Source organism: Rhinopithecus bieti, unplaced genomic scaffold (assembly GCF_001698545.2).
Source record: "Rhinopithecus bieti isolate Rb0 unplaced genomic scaffold, ASM169854v2 scaffold_15838, whole genome shotgun sequence".
NCBI lineage: Eukaryota > Metazoa > Chordata > Mammalia > Primates > Cercopithecidae > Rhinopithecus > Rhinopithecus bieti.
The window spans coordinates 512,755-531,666 of NW_016808928.1; the positions used below are offsets into that span (position 1 = coordinate 512,755).

At 39.9% G+C, this 18,912-nt stretch overlaps 1 protein-coding gene across 1 annotated transcript in view; it reads left to right on the forward strand.

Moving 5' to 3' along the window:
- Positions 1 to 18,912, forward strand: part of CSMD1 (CUB and Sushi multiple domains 1) — a 1,215,136-nt gene that overhangs the window by 419,857 nt on the left and 776,367 nt on the right. Inside the window, exon 5 of the mRNA XM_017887857.1 lies at positions 18,446 to 18,523. Within this exon, the coding sequence (XP_017743346.1) occupies positions 18,446 to 18,523 (78 nt within the window). The remainder of the gene's footprint in view (positions 1 to 18,445; positions 18,524 to 18,912) is intronic.

The window sequence follows — 18,912 nt, forward strand, 5'->3', positions numbered from 1 at the left end:
GTGATCTGCCCGCTTCGGCCTCCCAAAGTGCTGGGATTACAGGCATGAGCCACCGCTCCCGGCCAAGAAGGCAAATTTTTTTTTTTTTTTTTTTTTTTTTTTTGAGACGGAGTCTTGCTCTGCCGCCCAGGCTGGAGTGCAGTGGCCAGATCTCAGCTCACTGCAAGCTCCGCCTCCCGGGTTTACGCCATTCTCCTGCCTCAGCCTCCCGAGTAGCTGGGACTACAGGCGCCCGCCTCGTCGCCCAGCTAGTTTTTTTTCTGTATTTTTTAGTAGAGATGGGGTTTCACCGTATCAGCCAGGATGATCTCGATCTCCTGACCTCGTGATCCGCCCGTCTCGGCCTCCCAAAGTGCTGGGATTACAGGCTTGAGCCACCGCGCCTGGCCAAGAAGGCATAATTTTCTTCCCGAAATCAGAGTGATGCAGAATTGAGTTTAACTCTCATTTATTTTCTGTATAACAATAAACAATTTTAAAAATATTCACTAAGTCGCAGCTTCCTCTCTGGAAAATGGGAGTCGCCATCTGTGAATCACAGTGAATACTGATGAGTTTTGAGCAAAGCACATAGCATAGTTCCTGGTGCATAAATAGGGTTCAATAAGATATAAAGATGATGACAATGATAATGAAGAATATCAGGTGCTGTAAGGAAGATTTTATTTCTAGTTAAAAGCTGAATCCATAATATGTAAATTTTACAGGCTACCAGACTTTCATATATTTTCTTTATTTAAACGTTCCCATACTTATTTTTCATCTCTTAGTTCATAAAATATATAATAAAGTGTTTATATTATTTTATCCTCTATATGATACTGTGAATTGGGAGATATTTAGCTGAAGGTATTTTATGAATGAACGATAAATTTGATACTGTTACTCTAAACAACTAAAAGTCAGTGCTTTTAGAATTTTGTCCCTAGGTACTATATGGTTGGTGTATAGCCAAGGTGCTTCAAGACAAAGATTCCAGGTGACTTATTTTCTTCCTGAAACTCTCCTATTTGACTGCACCTTGATAACCTCTGATGTGTGGTCCACACACAAAACCTTCATACACGGAGCAGCATGTGTCAATATACACCATATTTTTCCGGAGTCGCCTTCGATCTCAGATTGCAGATAATGTCCTGCCCTCCCTCACTGTTGGTGTTTACCCTTCTTAAAATAGGTATGATGATTGCTTCCATAAAAAAGTCATTGCCAAAGTGTTCAAGACCTAAGAGGTTAAACACTTTTTTCCATGGGAAATTTTTTATAAGCAATGTCCATGACAAGACTCCCGTCATTTCTCCTGTCATTCTCTCTTCCTCTGCTATGAGCAAACAAACAAAAACCTGTCTTCACAGATTCTTAATCTGAGATCTGCGAAGAGAATCAAAGTCTGTGAACTCAAATGAGAAAAAAAAATTACCTCTTTATTTTCAACAACCTCTAAATTAAAATTAGCACTTTTAAAAAATTATGAAGATGTTAATAAATGACCATAATATTAGCAGTATAGATAACCATATAACGAGTGGAAATTAGATCTATCCTCATGTCATATGAGATATGACTTTCTTTATATTTCTACATTATAAATATAAAATATTAAAAGGATATAACAGTAAAAGCTTTATATTGAAAAAGCTAACATCATTGTTACCTTTTTTATATATGTTTGTGTGTGTATACATGTTTAATAGGTATGGCTACTAACAAACAAATGCTTTGCAATAACGCCTTAGTTCAAACAACGGCCCCCACACACTGTCCCTTTATTAACTTCAAAACAGGTATGTTTTATTCTAATGATAATCAGTTTTACTTAGAAAATATTTCAATATTTTTTCAGGGTAAAATTTTCTAAAAGAGTTGTCTTAATTTGGGGTATGTAAACAATTTTCCTTAAATAAACGTTGACCAAAAAAATGTATAAACACCAATCTCTTTTCACTTGCATTTCCTTGAACCAACCTCCTTGCCTTCAGGACACAACGCCCTCCTTTTGTCCCTCTCCTATCTAGCTACTGTCTCTGCCTCCTTTGCTGAAAACTCACCTTCCTAACCACTATGCTGAGGGTCCTTAACTTCCTGCCTCACTCCTCCACTAGTCTGGAGAGGTTAATGGGCCTCTTCCCAGAATAACATTTGTAACTGTATAAAATATTAGGATATCAAACGAAGCTAGTTGCATTGAAATAGTCATCAACATATTTTAAAAAGAACTTGTACATAGTGGTGTGTCTGCTTCTTTACCATGGCGGGTCTAATAGTGACATAGTCTGAATTTTTAAATTAAAGCTTTTGGTATCTGCCATCACTGTTAATGTGATAAGAAAATACCTGCAATTTCTGCTGATGGCAAAGAAGTGCTAATACTGTGATGGCTTTTTGCTCACGCTTATAACAGAAGAAAATACTAATTTTCACTTAGAAGGCAGTGTAAATAAAAATGCATTTTTTTCCTATTTAATGTCATAGACTCCCTGAATTCTCATGATTGAGCCCAGGGTAAATGTCCTTCCAGCATATGGGGAGCAGCCCAGAGGTCAGTTCTCATTCCCCGTCCCTAATTCCTCTCCCAGCCCGGAGGAGGGGTGCTCAGATCCTTCAGGATAAGGACCCTTTTACAAAGTGTTGAAAATTCCAAGCATCTTCATTTCTTAAAGATTATATAGCTACCTATACTCAATATATTCAGAATTACATTGAGAGAAAATTTTAAATGTTTATCACTTCACTTAAAAGACAATACTCCTTTAAAATAAATTGTGTATTTTATAAAATAACTAGATTTGACCAAACAAAACCAAAATAAAAGTAGTAAAAGAGATAGCATTGTTTTCTATTTTGCAAAACTTTTAACATGTGGCATGGTGAAAGAGGGTGGTTTCTCATGTCTGCTTTCATATTTAACGTGCTGTTATTCTGGTTGAAGTCAATGAACAAAATCTGAGTTTATACAGGTAGCTAGTTGAAAAAGAGAGGCGTATTTTAATATCCCTCTTCAATAATAGTGGATAATTTTTTTCTTTCACACAACATTAAACTTAACAAATGGCTAGTTCTTAAAAGTTAGCTGCAAAGTGGAATCTGGTTCCATGTAAGCAAACTTTTTGCACTTTATTATAGTAAAATGTGTTGGTCTCTTTTGCATTTTGAATGAATTTTTCACTAATCCATGTTTTGGTAGCAGTGTGTATGGGTCATTTTAAAATCACGGGTTCACTTTATGCATCTCTTTCAAATGTTAGTGTCTATATCTAAAAATAAGTTAGATATGGTGCAATAACTTAAAAAGCACGTGTTAATATCACCCTGCTCTTACCAAAAAAAAAAGTCTTTAAGTATTGGGAAGTTACGAAGACAGATACGACTTGTCTAAAATTCTAATATTTTCTTGAAAACTCAAATGTCATCACTGGCCAAAAAATACTATCTAATAATTGTTTAGGTAACAATATCAACAATATTTGACTGTTCATTTTTAAGTAAATACGGCTAAATGCCCAACTCTGAATTTCTGAATATCTGAAGAGGAGACACAGGATCCTAAGGTAGCTTGCAATGATCTGTGCTCTTGGATAATGCACCCTCCTTGAGTGAATATGATGTGTTCTCCATCCTATGATTAGCTGATGGCTCAACTGACTTTAAGAAAGGGAGATGGTTCTCAGTGGCCCTGACCTAATCAAATGAGCCCTTACAAGGGGCTTTTCCTGAGCAGAGGTTTTGAGTGTGAGAGTGATTCGAATTGGGAGAGGCCCCATTGCATTGTCGATGGAAGGATCACAAGGCAGGGAAGGGCACGTGGCCACGAGCTTCCCCAAGCGCCCCGAGTGGCTCCTCCATTAGCCGGCAAGAAGGTGGGAAGCTCAGTCCTAGAACCACGGAATTGGACTTCACCAATAACCGGATTGAACATCAAAAAGGATTCTTCCCTAGGACGCTAAGAGAAGAAAGCAGCTGCACTAGTTCCTTGAGTGTTAGACCCAGGTCAGAGGGCCCAGCTGAGCTTCACCTGCAGACTTGGGAAATGATAAAATGCTACTTTACGCTCTTAAGTTGGTAGTAATTTATGTGGCAATGAAAACTGGCACACACACAATAGTTTGCGAGTCTCTCAAGTAAAATGGTGTTCCATGAAAAGCAGCTCGTTCATCCCTGAAAGCAGAGAATCTCGCACGGATTTATCCTCAAGACCGGCACCATCCCTTGGTACCCAGCAGAAGTGCAGGTGCATTCTGCTAACGATTGGCGTTAATGCTAATGTTAGAAAACCTAACAACGAGAGTTTTCACTTGTAATCTAGAATCCAGAAAAAGTGATCCTAGGGCGGTTTACTGAACACTGTGCCACGGTATACACATTTCATGCCTGGACTGAACAGTTTTACTAATGGGACTTTTCCCACTAGGATCCTTTTAAAGGTGAGTTATTAATGGCAATATTTTGGAGATATTGACAAGAGGTAAGAAGGGTTATAGATCAGAGAAAAGCTCAAAGGCAAGAGAGCCACTGCTCTTCAGGAGAGAATGGTTTCAGATCTGAGGCTGGGGCAAATACTTTTTAATATTTAATCAAGATTAGGAGTTTAATCAATATGTTGACTTCTTAGCTACTGTGCTTTCAAATTCCTAAAGTGACCCTCAACACCATCTTAGATTTTGTGAAAGCTCAAGGCTATTATATCTATGTATTTATTTACTTGAGATGGAGTCTCACTCTGTCACCAAGGCTGGAGTGCAGTGGTGCGATCTCGACTCACTGCAACCTCTGTCTCCCGGGTCAAGCAATTCTCCTGCCTCAGCCTCCCAAGTAGCTGGGACTACAGGTGTCTGCCACCATGCCCAGCTAATTTTTGCATTGTTAGTCTCAAATTCCTGACCTCAAGTGATCCACCTGCCTCGGCCTCCCAAAGTGCAGGCATGAGCCACTGTGCCTGGCCCTTTCCTTATGCTTCTGACACATCTCTACTTGTACAATCTGTGCCAACTCCACCCATTGTAGTGGCTTGTGGGGGATTTGGGGACAGCAGGAGATGAGGGATGAGGATGGTGTTAGGTGCACCTGTGGCATGTAGATGCATCAGTACTTCCCATTGTAGACAGTGAGTTACTAAACAGTGCTCTTTGTTCTCTGCTATTTTCTTCATACAGCACCTCTCAGAAAACTCCCTGAAATTACTCAAAAATGGCTTATAATGATGGTTGATCATTCAGAGAGAAATTGTATTATCCTCATGTAAAGAATTTACAATGCTCTTCCTTTATTTTTCTCCACATTAATTTTGATTTAACATGTCATTTAATGAAATTAACGAAGCTCTTCCAAAAGCATGAGAGGAAAACAGCAAAATAAAGGTATTTGCAAAATAAGAATAATTAAGGTAGGAGTGGGAAAGGAGAAAACAAGTTTGAACCTGAAATATCATTGGAATTTAATAATTTAAAAATCCTAAGAATATGTTTCTCTTTGTGCTATGCTCTAGAATGCTGTAAGTTACCTGGTTATCTTAGTGGCTGATTTTACACTAACAGAGTCAGTCCAATATGTGCTAGCTGTTTGCTCTTTTGTGGTGTATTCCTGAGGAATCATCTCATAGGATTGATCCTAAAAAGCTGGGCTAGAGATGTTGATGAATCAGTTTCATCTGCCCTCGCTACTAAAAATCCACAGCCACACACATGAGTATGTGTTGACTTCTTAGCTACTGTGTGCCTTACACTCCTGAGTATGTGACCACTCATCTCAGGTCCTTGAGGGGAATTGCTGCTTATAAACGGTGGGGTGGGGGGGGGAACTGAGTGGATTTAGAAGTTTCACACATAAAATTGCCTTCATTTGAAAATCATGCAGAGGCTAGAGGAAAAAAAATGGTGTTTCAGGACAACCTGATCCTCCCGTTATTCAAAAGTCACAACTGTTAGATGTTCACATCTCCTGAAGATGTTTTGAATCGTGTCAGCAACTGAAGGCTCTACAACTTTGCTCTGTGAAATGAGTCTCCCAGAGCTTAGTGTACATGCCTGGAACTAGGTATCGCTCAAGCTTCCCCATGGGTCGTGGAAGAGAAATGTGCTGGTGTTTGTGTGTGTGCGTGTGTGTGTGCGTGTGTGTAAGAATAAAGACTTTGACAACCAATACTGTGAGCTTTCTCCTACTGTGAAGTGTCACCCCTGTTTGAGAAGGTTAGCCCCCAGTGTTAGAGACAGTGAAAGGTCTATGGCAGCAGAGAGGAAGTGGTTAGTGTTGAATGTGTTGTTCACAGATCTGAAAAGACACATGTATTCTATTAAAGTGCTTAAAGGAAATAGTTTACAGTGAGGTTGTTGTGCTTGGACAGCTTTTATTATTCCCCATAGATAGAAAAGGCAGAAGCAGTACCAGGAGTTGCCGAAGTCATGTTCCAGTAGCTTCTCCTCTCTCTTCCCTTTCTTTTTTCTTCTGTAAGCTCTATTGATTGATTAAATGGTAAGATGTGCCAATTTCTCCATTGCAAGTGAAGATGACATGGCATGTTTCCAATTCCATGAACATCTTACTCAGGGAGTGGACAGGTTCATCCCCAGCTTCCGGTGTGTGGTGAAGTTTAAGGGGAAAAGCTGAATAAAGAGTTGCACTAACTATCCATGTTGAATGTAACAAGACTTCGGAAGTTCTTCGTTTTCTGAAAAGTATTTTCCATGCACTTTGTGTAACTATGTGGGCTAGATATTGCACTAGGTGCTTCTATTTGCCGTGTCATGTAATCTTCACAACAGCTCTGAGGGGCAGGTGGTGATCATCTTTATTAAACACATGAGGAATCTGGGATTCAGAGGCATTTTTAACCTGCCAAGGTGACATCTCTAATGAGTTCCAGAACAATGATTAAGTCTTTCTTACAACGAACTTCAGAATCCCCACCGTGCATGAGATTAAAGATCCAAAAACTGAACACACATGGAACTGGAAATGCCTTCCACACAGGGGGAACAGAAAGCAGCCAGTTTATGTGTGTACGTAGTATGTGGCTGATACGGGGGCTACAATGTGTTGTCTGTGAATGACACCCCTGCCGTTCCCCGAACTCATCTGACCACCCTGCCAGAGAGCACTTTCCTCTGTGCATAGAGCATCTTCTTCGTTCATCACCACACTCTTGCAGGTGTGTTATTGCCCTTACATGTCAGAAGGAGTCACTGAAGTTAATTTTCCCAAAGTCTGCGTCGTAATGAATGGTCCAGGGAAAATGGGAACTCTGTTCTGAACTAAATTCCACCTACTTTTCTTGAGATTCTGCACTATCTGCCTAGAAAAATAATGAGAAATTAGACTTTTAGGGTCGTTAAAATAATTCAAGCCCTTCCTTTAACAGATGAAAAAAATCCAAGGCTGTGGCTCAGGATTTCAGAACATCTCGGGTGAGATTGGAGCTCTGGGCTTCTAGGGCAGTGGCCTTTTTGCTGAAACTGGGAGTTTTGTAGAAACATTGTTCACCTTGCAAGGTGAAATGGCTTTTGATAATCCCAGTAGGAAAATTTGGGAAATTATAGTGGCAAAGACTTTAATGCAGTGAAGTATAGAAAAGAAGAATGAGTTAATAGAAAAGGACACAAAATCTTTCTTGGAATTTGTGAATTGTCTCAGATACCTGTTTACCACCTCAGGAGGGTTTTCTACATCTCAATATGTAGAGTGCAGGAAGAATATTGTTGTTGAGCACATTGTCTCACCCCTTGTTCTTCCTCCTCCTTTGCCCTCTCTTATCTTCTGGGTCCTTCTATTCTCCCTCTATTTGGAGGGAAAGGGTTTAAAATGTCTCCGATGGTGTAAACCAATAGATCATTACAAGACTAAGTAGAATAATCTTTAAATCCCAACTGGTGCCAAGTTAGATCCTGAATGTACTTATGTCTGAAAACTTAAATCACAGGAAAATACATTATTTAAATGGGATCCCTGATTTGGTAAGGAAACGTGAGATGAATAGTTAATTGCCTTTCTTCCAGTAAAGCATCTTACGCTAATTACCCTTTACATTAGTAAAGAGTTGAGTCATCAAAGATTTGTGGACATTCTCACATTAACCCTCCATACTACCTTGAGACAATGATTCATATAATAATATAACTTCATATATGAGGCATTTATCTTGTAATTTAGTGGTGCTATTAAGCGACATTAAATTAAAAGATTCTGATAACCAATCAGGAGCATCAACAATACAAATGGTTCACATTGTCAAGTATAGTAAGTAAGTACCTGTGTCTTTCCCGGTGCAAAAATGACTGATAACATTAGGCTTTTGGAGGACGATTTCCCTGACCAAGGAAAGGACACTGACTTAAGAGTAGAAATAAAATTTGATAATCTGGTCCCTAAAACTTGGTTGTCAGTTTTTCTCAAAGGTCCCTATTCAAGGACATCAAAAATGTAATTTAAAAAATGCAGGAATGCCTGAATATCTGTAAACTGACAATGGGAGCTGCAGTCGAAATAACCTTGTGAAGACAACAACTATTTCCAGACTTTTAAAAAAGAGAGTTACTGTACTAACAACTAGCTGCTCATAAAGTAATGGACAGGCCATGAGCCAATAATAGATTTATCCCAAAGAATGATCCAATAAAGCATTATTTTAAATGCAAATAAGAATAAGATAACATTGTCAACTGCCAAATTACTGAACATTTTCTTTTATGTACCAAAACAATGTGGGCAAAGAGGCTTCAGTTAAGATATTCTTATTTACACCACATGAAATAAACTGATACTATAGTTCTAGAAATCAGTTTGAGTAGCAGATTAACAGCCTTGATTAAAAAATTCTATTTCTAGCAAATTATTCTTGAAAACTGACCAGAATTTGGTAGGTGATTGGTGTAATGTACAATTACAGTAAGTGAGAAAAACTAATTTCTAATGATAAAGGAATTTAATACATTATGAATAATCTATTAAAATATCTTAGGAAAAACTGTTCAAAGAGGTCATAAAGGCAGAATAATCAAATGTTAACAACTTTGTTCTATCAATATTATGTGAGTGTCTCCACCTATCAACTTATATATACAATGCACATAGCATTAATAATAAATGCATAAACATCCTAACAGTGGTTGTTTATGGTGATGGATTTATACAGTTACTTTCTTCTTCTTGATTATTTAAAAATTTTCCCAAATATTCTGCAATAACCTGTGAGCCTAATCTTTCATGGTCATGTGACAAAGACCCTGTTTTTAGGGGAACTAAGGAGAAAGTCCAACAACGATATCCTCATGAATATTTCACTCTAACGATAAATGATAAATAAAAGCATTTCATGGAAAAGAAAAACAAAATTAATACTGTGTGACTCAGTGTATATCTTTTCTTATAATGGGACTAGTATTAATAGATGTTTAATCATATTTAAACAACTAACAAGTTCATTAAAATACTTCTGAGAAAAATGTTTAAAGCGTTGATTAATCATAATCTGAATTTAATAAAGTTAGCATAATAGGAAGGTATGTTTACTAATATAATTTTGAAATGTAATAATTATCAATGAAAAGAAAATGTAATAATTATCGATGAAAATAAAAATTTTAAGTGTCGGGTGTGGTTAAAGTGAGGGGTATAATTTCTGAAGCAGACTGTTGAGTTATGGTAAAACCAGCAGGTTCTAGTATCAAACTTCACCAGAGCAAACCATGCTTCTACCACCTCAAGCTTTGCGATCTCTATTAAATTATTTAGGTTCTTTGTACCTCCATGTTTTATTTTTTTGTAAACGATTGTCACAATGGCATAAATCTTATAACATTTTGGTGGAATTAAATAGGATGTACTCAAACATTTTAGTACCATATACAAAATATTTTTAAAAACTGTTACCCTTCTTGATAATTCCAGTGATGATAATGTTTTATTAGATGACTGCCATACTTCCACTGGATGCGTGACCAACAGACTTACGTGGAAAGATGAATCTTATTGTCAAGAGGTGTTTGAACCAGAACAACTCCATCTTGAGTAGGGACTGGGTAAAGTAAGGCTGAGACCTGCTGGGCTGGATTCCCAGGAGGTTACGGAATTCTTAGTCACAGGATGAGAGAGGAGGTCGGCACAAGATACAGGCCGTAAAGACCTTGCTGATGAAGCAGGTTGCAGTAAAGAAGCCAGCCCAAATCTACCGAAACCAAGATGGTGACGAGAGTGACTCTGGCCGTCCTCACGGCGGCACTCACCTCAGCGCCATGACAGTTTACAAATGCCATGGCAGCATCACAAAATTACCCAATGTGGTCTAAAAAGGGGAGGCGTGAATCATCCACCCCTTGTTTAGCATATCATCAAGAAATAACCATAAAAATGGCAACCAGCGACCCTTAGGACTGTTCTGTCTGTGGAGTAGCCGTTCTTTTATTCCTCTATTTTCTTAAAAAACTTGCTTTCACTTTAGTCTGTGGACTCACCCTGAATTCTTTTTTGCGTGAGATCTAAGAACCCTCTCTTGGGGTCTGGATCAGGACCCCTTTCCAGCAACAATATATGCTAAAGTACCATAGGCAACACCCATCCCTGTGAACAAGGAGCGGCCAGTGAATTAGAAGGAATACAAACAGGGTGAAGTTCTGGAAGCAAAGGGCAGAAAGTGATTTCAGGAGAAAGTGACTGATGGTTTCAGAGTGAACAGGAGGATGGACATTCGACCAAACGATTTAGCAACAGAGAAATTACAGCTGATGAGATTTAAGAGAGAATGGGAAGAGATGTAAAGAGAACCGTTCATCTGAGAGTTTTCCTTCCTCATGTCCACAGGGAGTACGGGCTGCAGCAGCTGCAGAGGAATGTGGAGGGAAAGATTCCTGTCTGTCTGCAGGCCATGTGCCTTTTAAAACGTTGTTTGCAGGCTGGGCACAGTGGCTCATGCCTGTAATTCCAGCACTTGGGGAGGCCAAGGTGGGAGGATCACTTGAGATCAGGAGTTTGAGACCAGTTTGGCCAACATGGTGAAACCCTGTCTCTACTAAAAATACAAAAATTAGCTGGTGGTGGGCGTCTGTAGTCCCAGCTACTCGGGAGGCCAAGGCAGGAGAATAACTTGAACCCAGGAGATGGAGGTTGCAGTGAGCCCAGATTGTGCCACTGCACTCCATCCTGGATGACAGAGTGAGACTCTTTCTCAAAATAAATAAATAAAAATAAAAATAATAATAATTGCTTGCTTTGTCTTAGTTTATAAAGACGGGAAATGGAACAACACATTTTTATAATTGGGTTAGTCATACAGAAAAGAAAAAGATGATCATGCAGAAGAGGAAAAAAATGACAGAACCACGTTTTCAAGGTGATGAACTTTAGGACAGACACGGAGGCTCAGGTTTTAGACTGCAAAATGGTCCCATCCTTCAGGAAAATAGCCACGGTAGGGACATAGCTCCTACTGATGTTTACAGTGTGTCAGCGCAAATCACACATTAACAATAATTAGCAGAGAATAGGAAATTGGCTCAACGCTTACTTAGAAATTTAATGGGTCTTAGATTGTTTAACTAGAGAGGTACTTTGATGAAAAATTGGCAAAAAAATAATAAAACGTGTGTTTAAAATATAAGGTGATCTGAATTTTGATGACTCTTCCTCAATGTAAAACACAATAAAATCTAATGAAGAAATGTTAAAATTTGGAGGGGAAGGGGATTATGTAATTGTATTTATTAATGAATAAATTAAACATTTTGAAAGCAATTCTAAATTCTAATATTTGAAAATAATTTATTATAGTGTAAACGCTCCTAGAAAAAACAGAATCCTAGTGTAAGTTAAACAATGTAAACGCCTGAGATTTCTCCAGGTGTATTGTGTTCAAAACACATTTCACTTAAAATAAAATTGATAAAGCTGTGAGATAATTCAAGAAAAGTTTAATTTTCATTTTGCAATCATAAACTAGACCAAAATGTTCCAAATAACCAATGAGCCATTAAAATATTCTTTTGTTGTTGTTATTTTGAGAAACTAAAGGGTCTCACTCTGTCGCCCAGGCTGGAATGCAGTGGCACCATCTCAGCTCACTGCAACCTCTGCCTACTGGGTTCAAGCAATTCTCATGCCTCAACCTCCCGAGTAGCTGGGACTACAGTCGCATTCCACCATGCCTGGTTGGGGCTAATTTGTGTGTGTGTGTGTGTGTGTGTGTGTGTGTGTGGGAGTGGGGGGGTGGGTAGAGATGGGGTTTTGCCATGTTGGCCAGGCTGCTCTTGAACTCCTGACTTCAGGCGATCCCCTGCCTCAGCCTCCCAAAGTGCTGGGATTACACATGTGAACCCCCATGCCTGTCAAAAAACTCTAAATATACTGTTTTCTCAAATGTAAGTTAATAAATATAATGAAATTGGAAATTCCATTTGCTCTGATACTATAAAAAGAAAAGGTAGATGTAAAAGAATAGTAGCTTATGCAATGTGATTGCTTACTTCTCAAATTTAATAGAAATCTATTGATTAAATAATTGTAAGACAAATGAGAACAATAGTATATCTGACAGTGGGAGCTCAATAGATTCATTTATATATTATATATGGAGCTTATTATATATGTATATAATATGTAATATGTTATCAAATTTATAAATATGTATAGGCCAGGTGCGGTGGCTCACGCCTATAATCCCAGCACTTTGGGAGGCCGAGACGGGCCGATCACGAGGTCGGGGGATCGAGACCATCCTGGCTAACACGGTGAAACCCCGCTCTACTAAAAAAATACAAAAAATTAGCCGGGCGAGGTGGCGGCGCCTGTGGTCCCAGCTACTCAGGAGGCTGAGGCAGGAGAATGGCGTAAACCCGGGAGGCGGAGCTTGTAGTGAGCTGAGATCCGGCCACTGCACTCTAGCCTGGGCAACAGAGCAAGACTCCATCTCAAAAAATAATAATAATAAAATAAAATAAATATGTATAAACTTATATGTCATATACTTATATTTTACACATTTATATATACACAATTATATACATATGAGTGTATGTGTATATCTATCTATCTGCATAGTGAGCCCTTGCAATTCTAAGGATTTACAAGGATTTCAGTATTATTGCTACCAATAGTAGTAAATATTCTTTTGGTGCAGTACTTAAATAAAACTTGTTGCCTAGGAGAGGCATTGATAAAATTACAGTAAACCTGCGAGTTAATGAAAAGTCCAAGACACAAGATTCATATTTTTCACCCATTTCTCCCAAACCCTGAATTCTTCAAATTTGGAAGTAGCTGGTCTCTAAACACAAAACAATTTCCTCTATGATTTGTGAGGATTTGCAATGGCATCTCTCCTCGTATTCAGTATGTTACATTTGTTTGAAAGAATTCTGCATCTTATTCATTTTTTGGGGTTATCTGAGCTCACTTTTATAGCTAAAGCTTCTTTTAGACACTGAGTCAGATTATCAAATGCAGGAAGATACAGGTGTATTAAGAGCAGAAGATAGGACTTGGTTTCCTAAGAGAGGTCTCGGAAGTTCAGTGGATCTTGAGGAAGGTGGACGTCTGGCTGTGGGGGATGGGGCAGCAGGATGACAAGGAGGGATAGGGAGCAGGCTGAGCTTTCCAAGGGACTACAAAGGAGGGCAGGACGCTCCAGCTAGAGAGGACAGAGAAAGAAGTGGTGTCAGGTGGAAGTAGCTGTATTCACTTCTTACATTATTGTCACTTTAAAAACAATAATAAGAATCCACTGTCATTCCAATATAGTATCGGTTTCCTCACATTTTCAAACAACCTACAGAAAGTGCGTTTTAACCTAACCACTGAGAGATTATAGTGAAGGCAACTGATATGGAAGAAAAAAGAAAAAACAAACTAAAGTGAATGAAACAACAAAATTAATGTGTCCCTTAGGTATATTTATTGTTGTGTTTTCTATTTTCAACCCTTAAACTAAAATATTTTCCCCAGAATTTACCTTCCTAAATGTTGCTATCAGAAAAGAGATTCATCATATCTATTTCAAGTTTTTGTTTGTGGTTTTGGGGAATTTTTTTTTAACCTCACATCCTTCTTGGTTTGCGATGAGAAAACCTAAAGTCAACTCTCAGCAACTTTGAAGCACACAATACATTGTTATTAACTACGGTCACCATGAGGTACCAGGGATCTCTTCAACTTATTTCTTCTGTCAAACTGAAATTGTCCATCTTTTGACCAACATCTCCCCAGTTCCCCAGCCCTTCCCCGGAGACAACAATCTATTTGAAATTGTTGAATCTGAATGACTAAGGAATCACCTTAGCCAAGAGAGACCAGGGAATGTGAGACTAACTTTGGCGTGTATTGAAGTTATCTTCCACACAATCAAACAAAACAAAAACTCATATGAAAACTAGATAACTGTACTGACAAAATAAAGCTAAAAGGGCCAAGCTCAGCTCCAAAGATTGTGATTTAGCAGGTCTGAGATTAGACACAGAAACTATCTTTTTTTTATCAATCACGAAATATTTTTATCATTCATTCCAAGATCTGAGAATGAACGACTGAACAGATTAATTCAGGGGAAAGAACAGACTATTGCAGAGATTTCCCATAGGTGACTTATCTTTCTCCTGCATTCCTGAAGCTCTAGTTTCTTACTCTCTCTCTCTTTCTGTCTCTCCTATTTCTTTGCAAATGAAAATCTCTCTGCTCAGCTCTGAGGGGAGCTGGAGGGAGGAAGGGGAGGAGGAAGGGTATAGAAGGAAGAAAAGAGGACGTGTGGGGAGAAGTGTCCAGACACCTGGTGGACCCAGGACGCATAAGTCACCTTCCCTTTTTGTGCAACATTGCCAAGATTAGCGGAGCTGTCCAATAAGAGAACGTAGTAACTTGAAACAAATTGTAACTCAGGGGAGCAGATAATTTACAGCAGTATAACAGCATCTTATTGAAAAATAATACATAAATACATATATTCCCTGGTGGAGATGTAGCTTTACAAAGCATCAAAACACTCATTTGCAAAAGTATGAAATTTATTAGCTCATTCAACTCTCAGATAGGTCCTGTCTATTCACATACTGTGATTGTCCCCGAGAGACTACTCAGATTTTCTGTTGAGATTCTGAGCGAACGGAGCTCTGTTTGTCTTATCTGTTTAGGGTGGGTGACATTTGCTTTGAGTTCTATGCTCTTTATTACTTCCCATTGATTCTCTTGTTTGTTATTTATTGTGCATTCATTTCCTCTCTCCTGAGTAACTTCAAGATAAAGTTATTTCAGCACAAGAAAGTGAGGACGATGCATTTGCCATTTTGGATGAAAACGATCCCTGGGAGAGCTTGCAGGCGACATCTGAGTGTGCCACCAAGATAACTGCAGAAGCAGAAGCAGATTCCCCATCTCATGTTCCCTTTCCTGTGTTATTTGTCACCACAACACGGAGATGAGGATGAAAAAACACATGAAGAGGCAGAAGAGAAGAGGAGGAAGACGCCGGGCGCCATGGTTGCACCACAGCACGTCCCTCTCTGAGAGGTCCTTAGTGCAGGATGTTCATGACCCAGCGCCCTTTGGATGGCGTTGGCCCTGGGCTGGACATTGTGAGCCTGGAAGAGGTGACTGTCTGTCTCTGGGCTTTCTCTGAAAGGGACTGAGGATGGGCAGCAACCCTCTGGCCAGCCCTTCCTTGGAGGGAGATCTGGGTGGCCCACCTCCTTGTCTTCCACAAGTGTCAACGCCAGGATTCCTGTGGTCCAATCATGGCTCTGATGACAACAGTTTGTTTGAACCATGTAACCACGTTGGACTTATTTCTTCAGTCCTACGCCACACTGTTGGGAAGAACTCCTCAACGTTTATATATTCCTTCCAGTCTCTCACTTCTCCTTCTTACCCTTGTAAAATACCCAGGAAAAGTACTTGTCTTCGTCTTTTGGGGAAAATATTGCTATAGGAAATATAGCAAATCTTTGCCATAGAAAAATATCTTAGACTTGGCAGTTTATATGTAATAGAAATGTGTTTCTCACCACTCTCAATACTGGGAAGTACAAGGTCAAGGCTTGATACAGAAGCACAGCTGGCAGCATTGCTTCTAGCTCTCACCTTCTTCCTTCCAGGCAGACCAGCTCCTGCAGCCCCTGCCCTCCTGTCTCCATGCCCCCCAGCCAGTAGCCCATGTGGAAGGGTTTGGAGTTTGGGACTGGAAGATCTGAGTTCAAATTCTGCATAGTCTTCCCTGTGCACCTGTGAGCCTTGCTTCCTGATATGAGCAGGCGGCATCATAATTCCTATCTCAGATGGCTGTTAGAAGGATGGAGGATGCTTCCTGAAGTGAAAAATACTGTACAATGTTGCTGCAAAGAAGATTACACATGGGATCAGGAACTCTGAGAGGTAGAGCCTGAAAGACATGGTCTCTAGGTGCATAGGAATACATAGGGGCTGAGCAGAGGGAGACCAGAGAGGAAGCAAGTGCTTAGTGACATCAGTGAGGGAAGACAGTCCCAAAGGACAACTGTCCACCTAAGCCCAGCCCTCCAAATGACAGTGATTTGAAAAGAGTAACAATCACTGCCACACACAGTCAGTTATTGAGTTGGCTGGGCTCAGGACACCAGACTAAAGACGGTGCATGGATCATCTCCAGCCTTATACAGTCTTGGCATCCTGGCATTGTATTTAGTCAGAGTTCTCCAGAGAAACAAAGCCAGTTGGTCATGTGTATGTGTGTGTGCCTGTGTGTGTGTGTAGATATATTTATTTATACAGTTGACCCTTGAACAACATGGGTTTCAACTGCATGGATCCACTTACCTTCAGATTCTGTTCAATGAATATACTGAAGCATTTTTTGGAAATTCGTAACAATTAAAAAAAAACTAGCAGACAACCCTTATAGCCTAAAAACAAAACAAAACAAAATCCGAAAAAGGTGTGTCATGAATGCGTAAAATATACGTAGATACGAGTCTATGTGTTAAGTAACTGTTTATGTTATCGGTAAGGCATCTGGTCAACAGTAGGCTCTTTTCAGTTAGGTTTTTGGGGGAGCCAAAAGATATACTCAGGTTTCCAGCTGTGTGTGGTGGTGGGGGGGTGGTCAGTGGTCAGTGCCCCAACCCTTGTATGCTTCAGAGCTCCCCTGTATATACTTGATATTAATCTCCTTACACGCAGGTGTGTACACACACACGCACACACACACATTTACTATAAGAATTTACTATAAGGAACTGACTCACATGATTATGGAGTTGACAAGACCGAAGACCTGCAAGGGGTGAGTCAGCAAGCTGGAGACCAGGAAAGCCAGTGTTTTAGCTCCAGTCGGAAGGCAGAAAAAAAAATGCTGTCCAATTTAAAGCCCACCAGGCAGGAGGAAGTCTTGCCCACTCTGGGGCAGGGTCTTCAGCTGATTGGACCAGACCCACCCACATTGGGGAGAGCCGTCTGCTTTCCTCAGTCGGCTGATTCAAATGTTAATATCATCTGCGACATTCTCACAGACACACCCAGAATCTCGTGTGGTTCAATGTCTGAGCACCCTGTGGTGCAGTCAGGTTCACACAGAAAACTGACCCTCACACCTATTTACACATAGAGTCACAGGCTCAGAGGCAAGTCACTCACCCAGGTCATGGGGTCACCATGCTATAAGCAAAGATTTGCAGCCGATCTGCCTGCTGGCGGCTGCTGTAGGTCCAGTCTCATATGGGGACCTCAGAGATGTTTCCACTGGGCACTTAGTAAAGCCAAGTGTGGGATTGCTTAGACTATCATAACATTTTGTATTTTATAATCACAGGATGGATCCCCCATTTTTTTCCATAAATGACAAAAAAACTTCTTAAAATGTTTAATGCAGGACCTAGTACATCAAGAAATATATTTAATACTTAGAATTATGATGCTAGAAACCAGGATCCTATGTGCCTTTTGCACAGCCTGGAGAGTGTCTGGAGGGACTGGCGGCGTCTAGCAATTTATCTACAGCACGTAGAGCATGCCTTTCCTCTACTTGCTTCCCATCCATACAGATTCACTAAACTTTAAGTGACTAAATGAATATATGAATACATGAATGAGCAACTGGCCTTTTTATCTAAACTTTTTCATGAGTATAGCAAATTTAGAGAACTCTGTAATCAGGGTGCATACATCAAGTGAGTGATCTGCCTGAACGCTTTGGGGAATGATAATGATTTGTGGAATCTGCCACTCCTCATGGTCAATAGGATTGGATGTGTAAAGTCAATGGCAGCACGTATTATTTTTGGCTTCTCACACGGGATCTTGTCAGATGTGATCTTGCTGCTTGATAGCCTCGCATTAATTATTTACAAGCTCTTGGAAGTCATTGGCTTGGTATCATTCACCACTTAGAACATTTCCCATTTTCAAGGGTTGGTAGAAAGCAATTCTGACCGGAAATGCTGTGTGGATACAACCTTGTTTTATGGTCTCCAGGTCTTACCTACTAATGGCCCGGTTTTGTTTCTTCCAGTGAAAAAGGCGATTGAGTTGAAGTCGAGAGGAGTCAAGATGCTGCCCAGCAAGGATGGAAGCCATAAAAACTCTGTCCGTGAGTCCCTTTCCTTTCTATATGAGGATTGATGCACCAGTATAAGGGGGAGCGGAGGAGAGAATGGAGCAGTTAAGGAGAAGCGTTCCCACCCACCGCCTTCCCCACATTGTCTCTTCCTTCTTTTCTACATCCAAGAATATTTTCTGGGAGAAAGAATATGTCACTAACTTCACTTTGTTAGGGAGGAATGTCCTTCTGCTTCTAACTCCTAACCATGTCTCACATCTGCCCTGATCACTGTCTGAGACTGGACCTTCCAGATGGCTCTCTTAAGTAAATGTGACACAGTCAGGCATTTTTATAGCAGTCTCTCTCCGTCCTAGCACACCCCACACACACCAGACCAGACTGATCTCTGGGAATGAGAAGTCTGTTCTTGTCTTTTG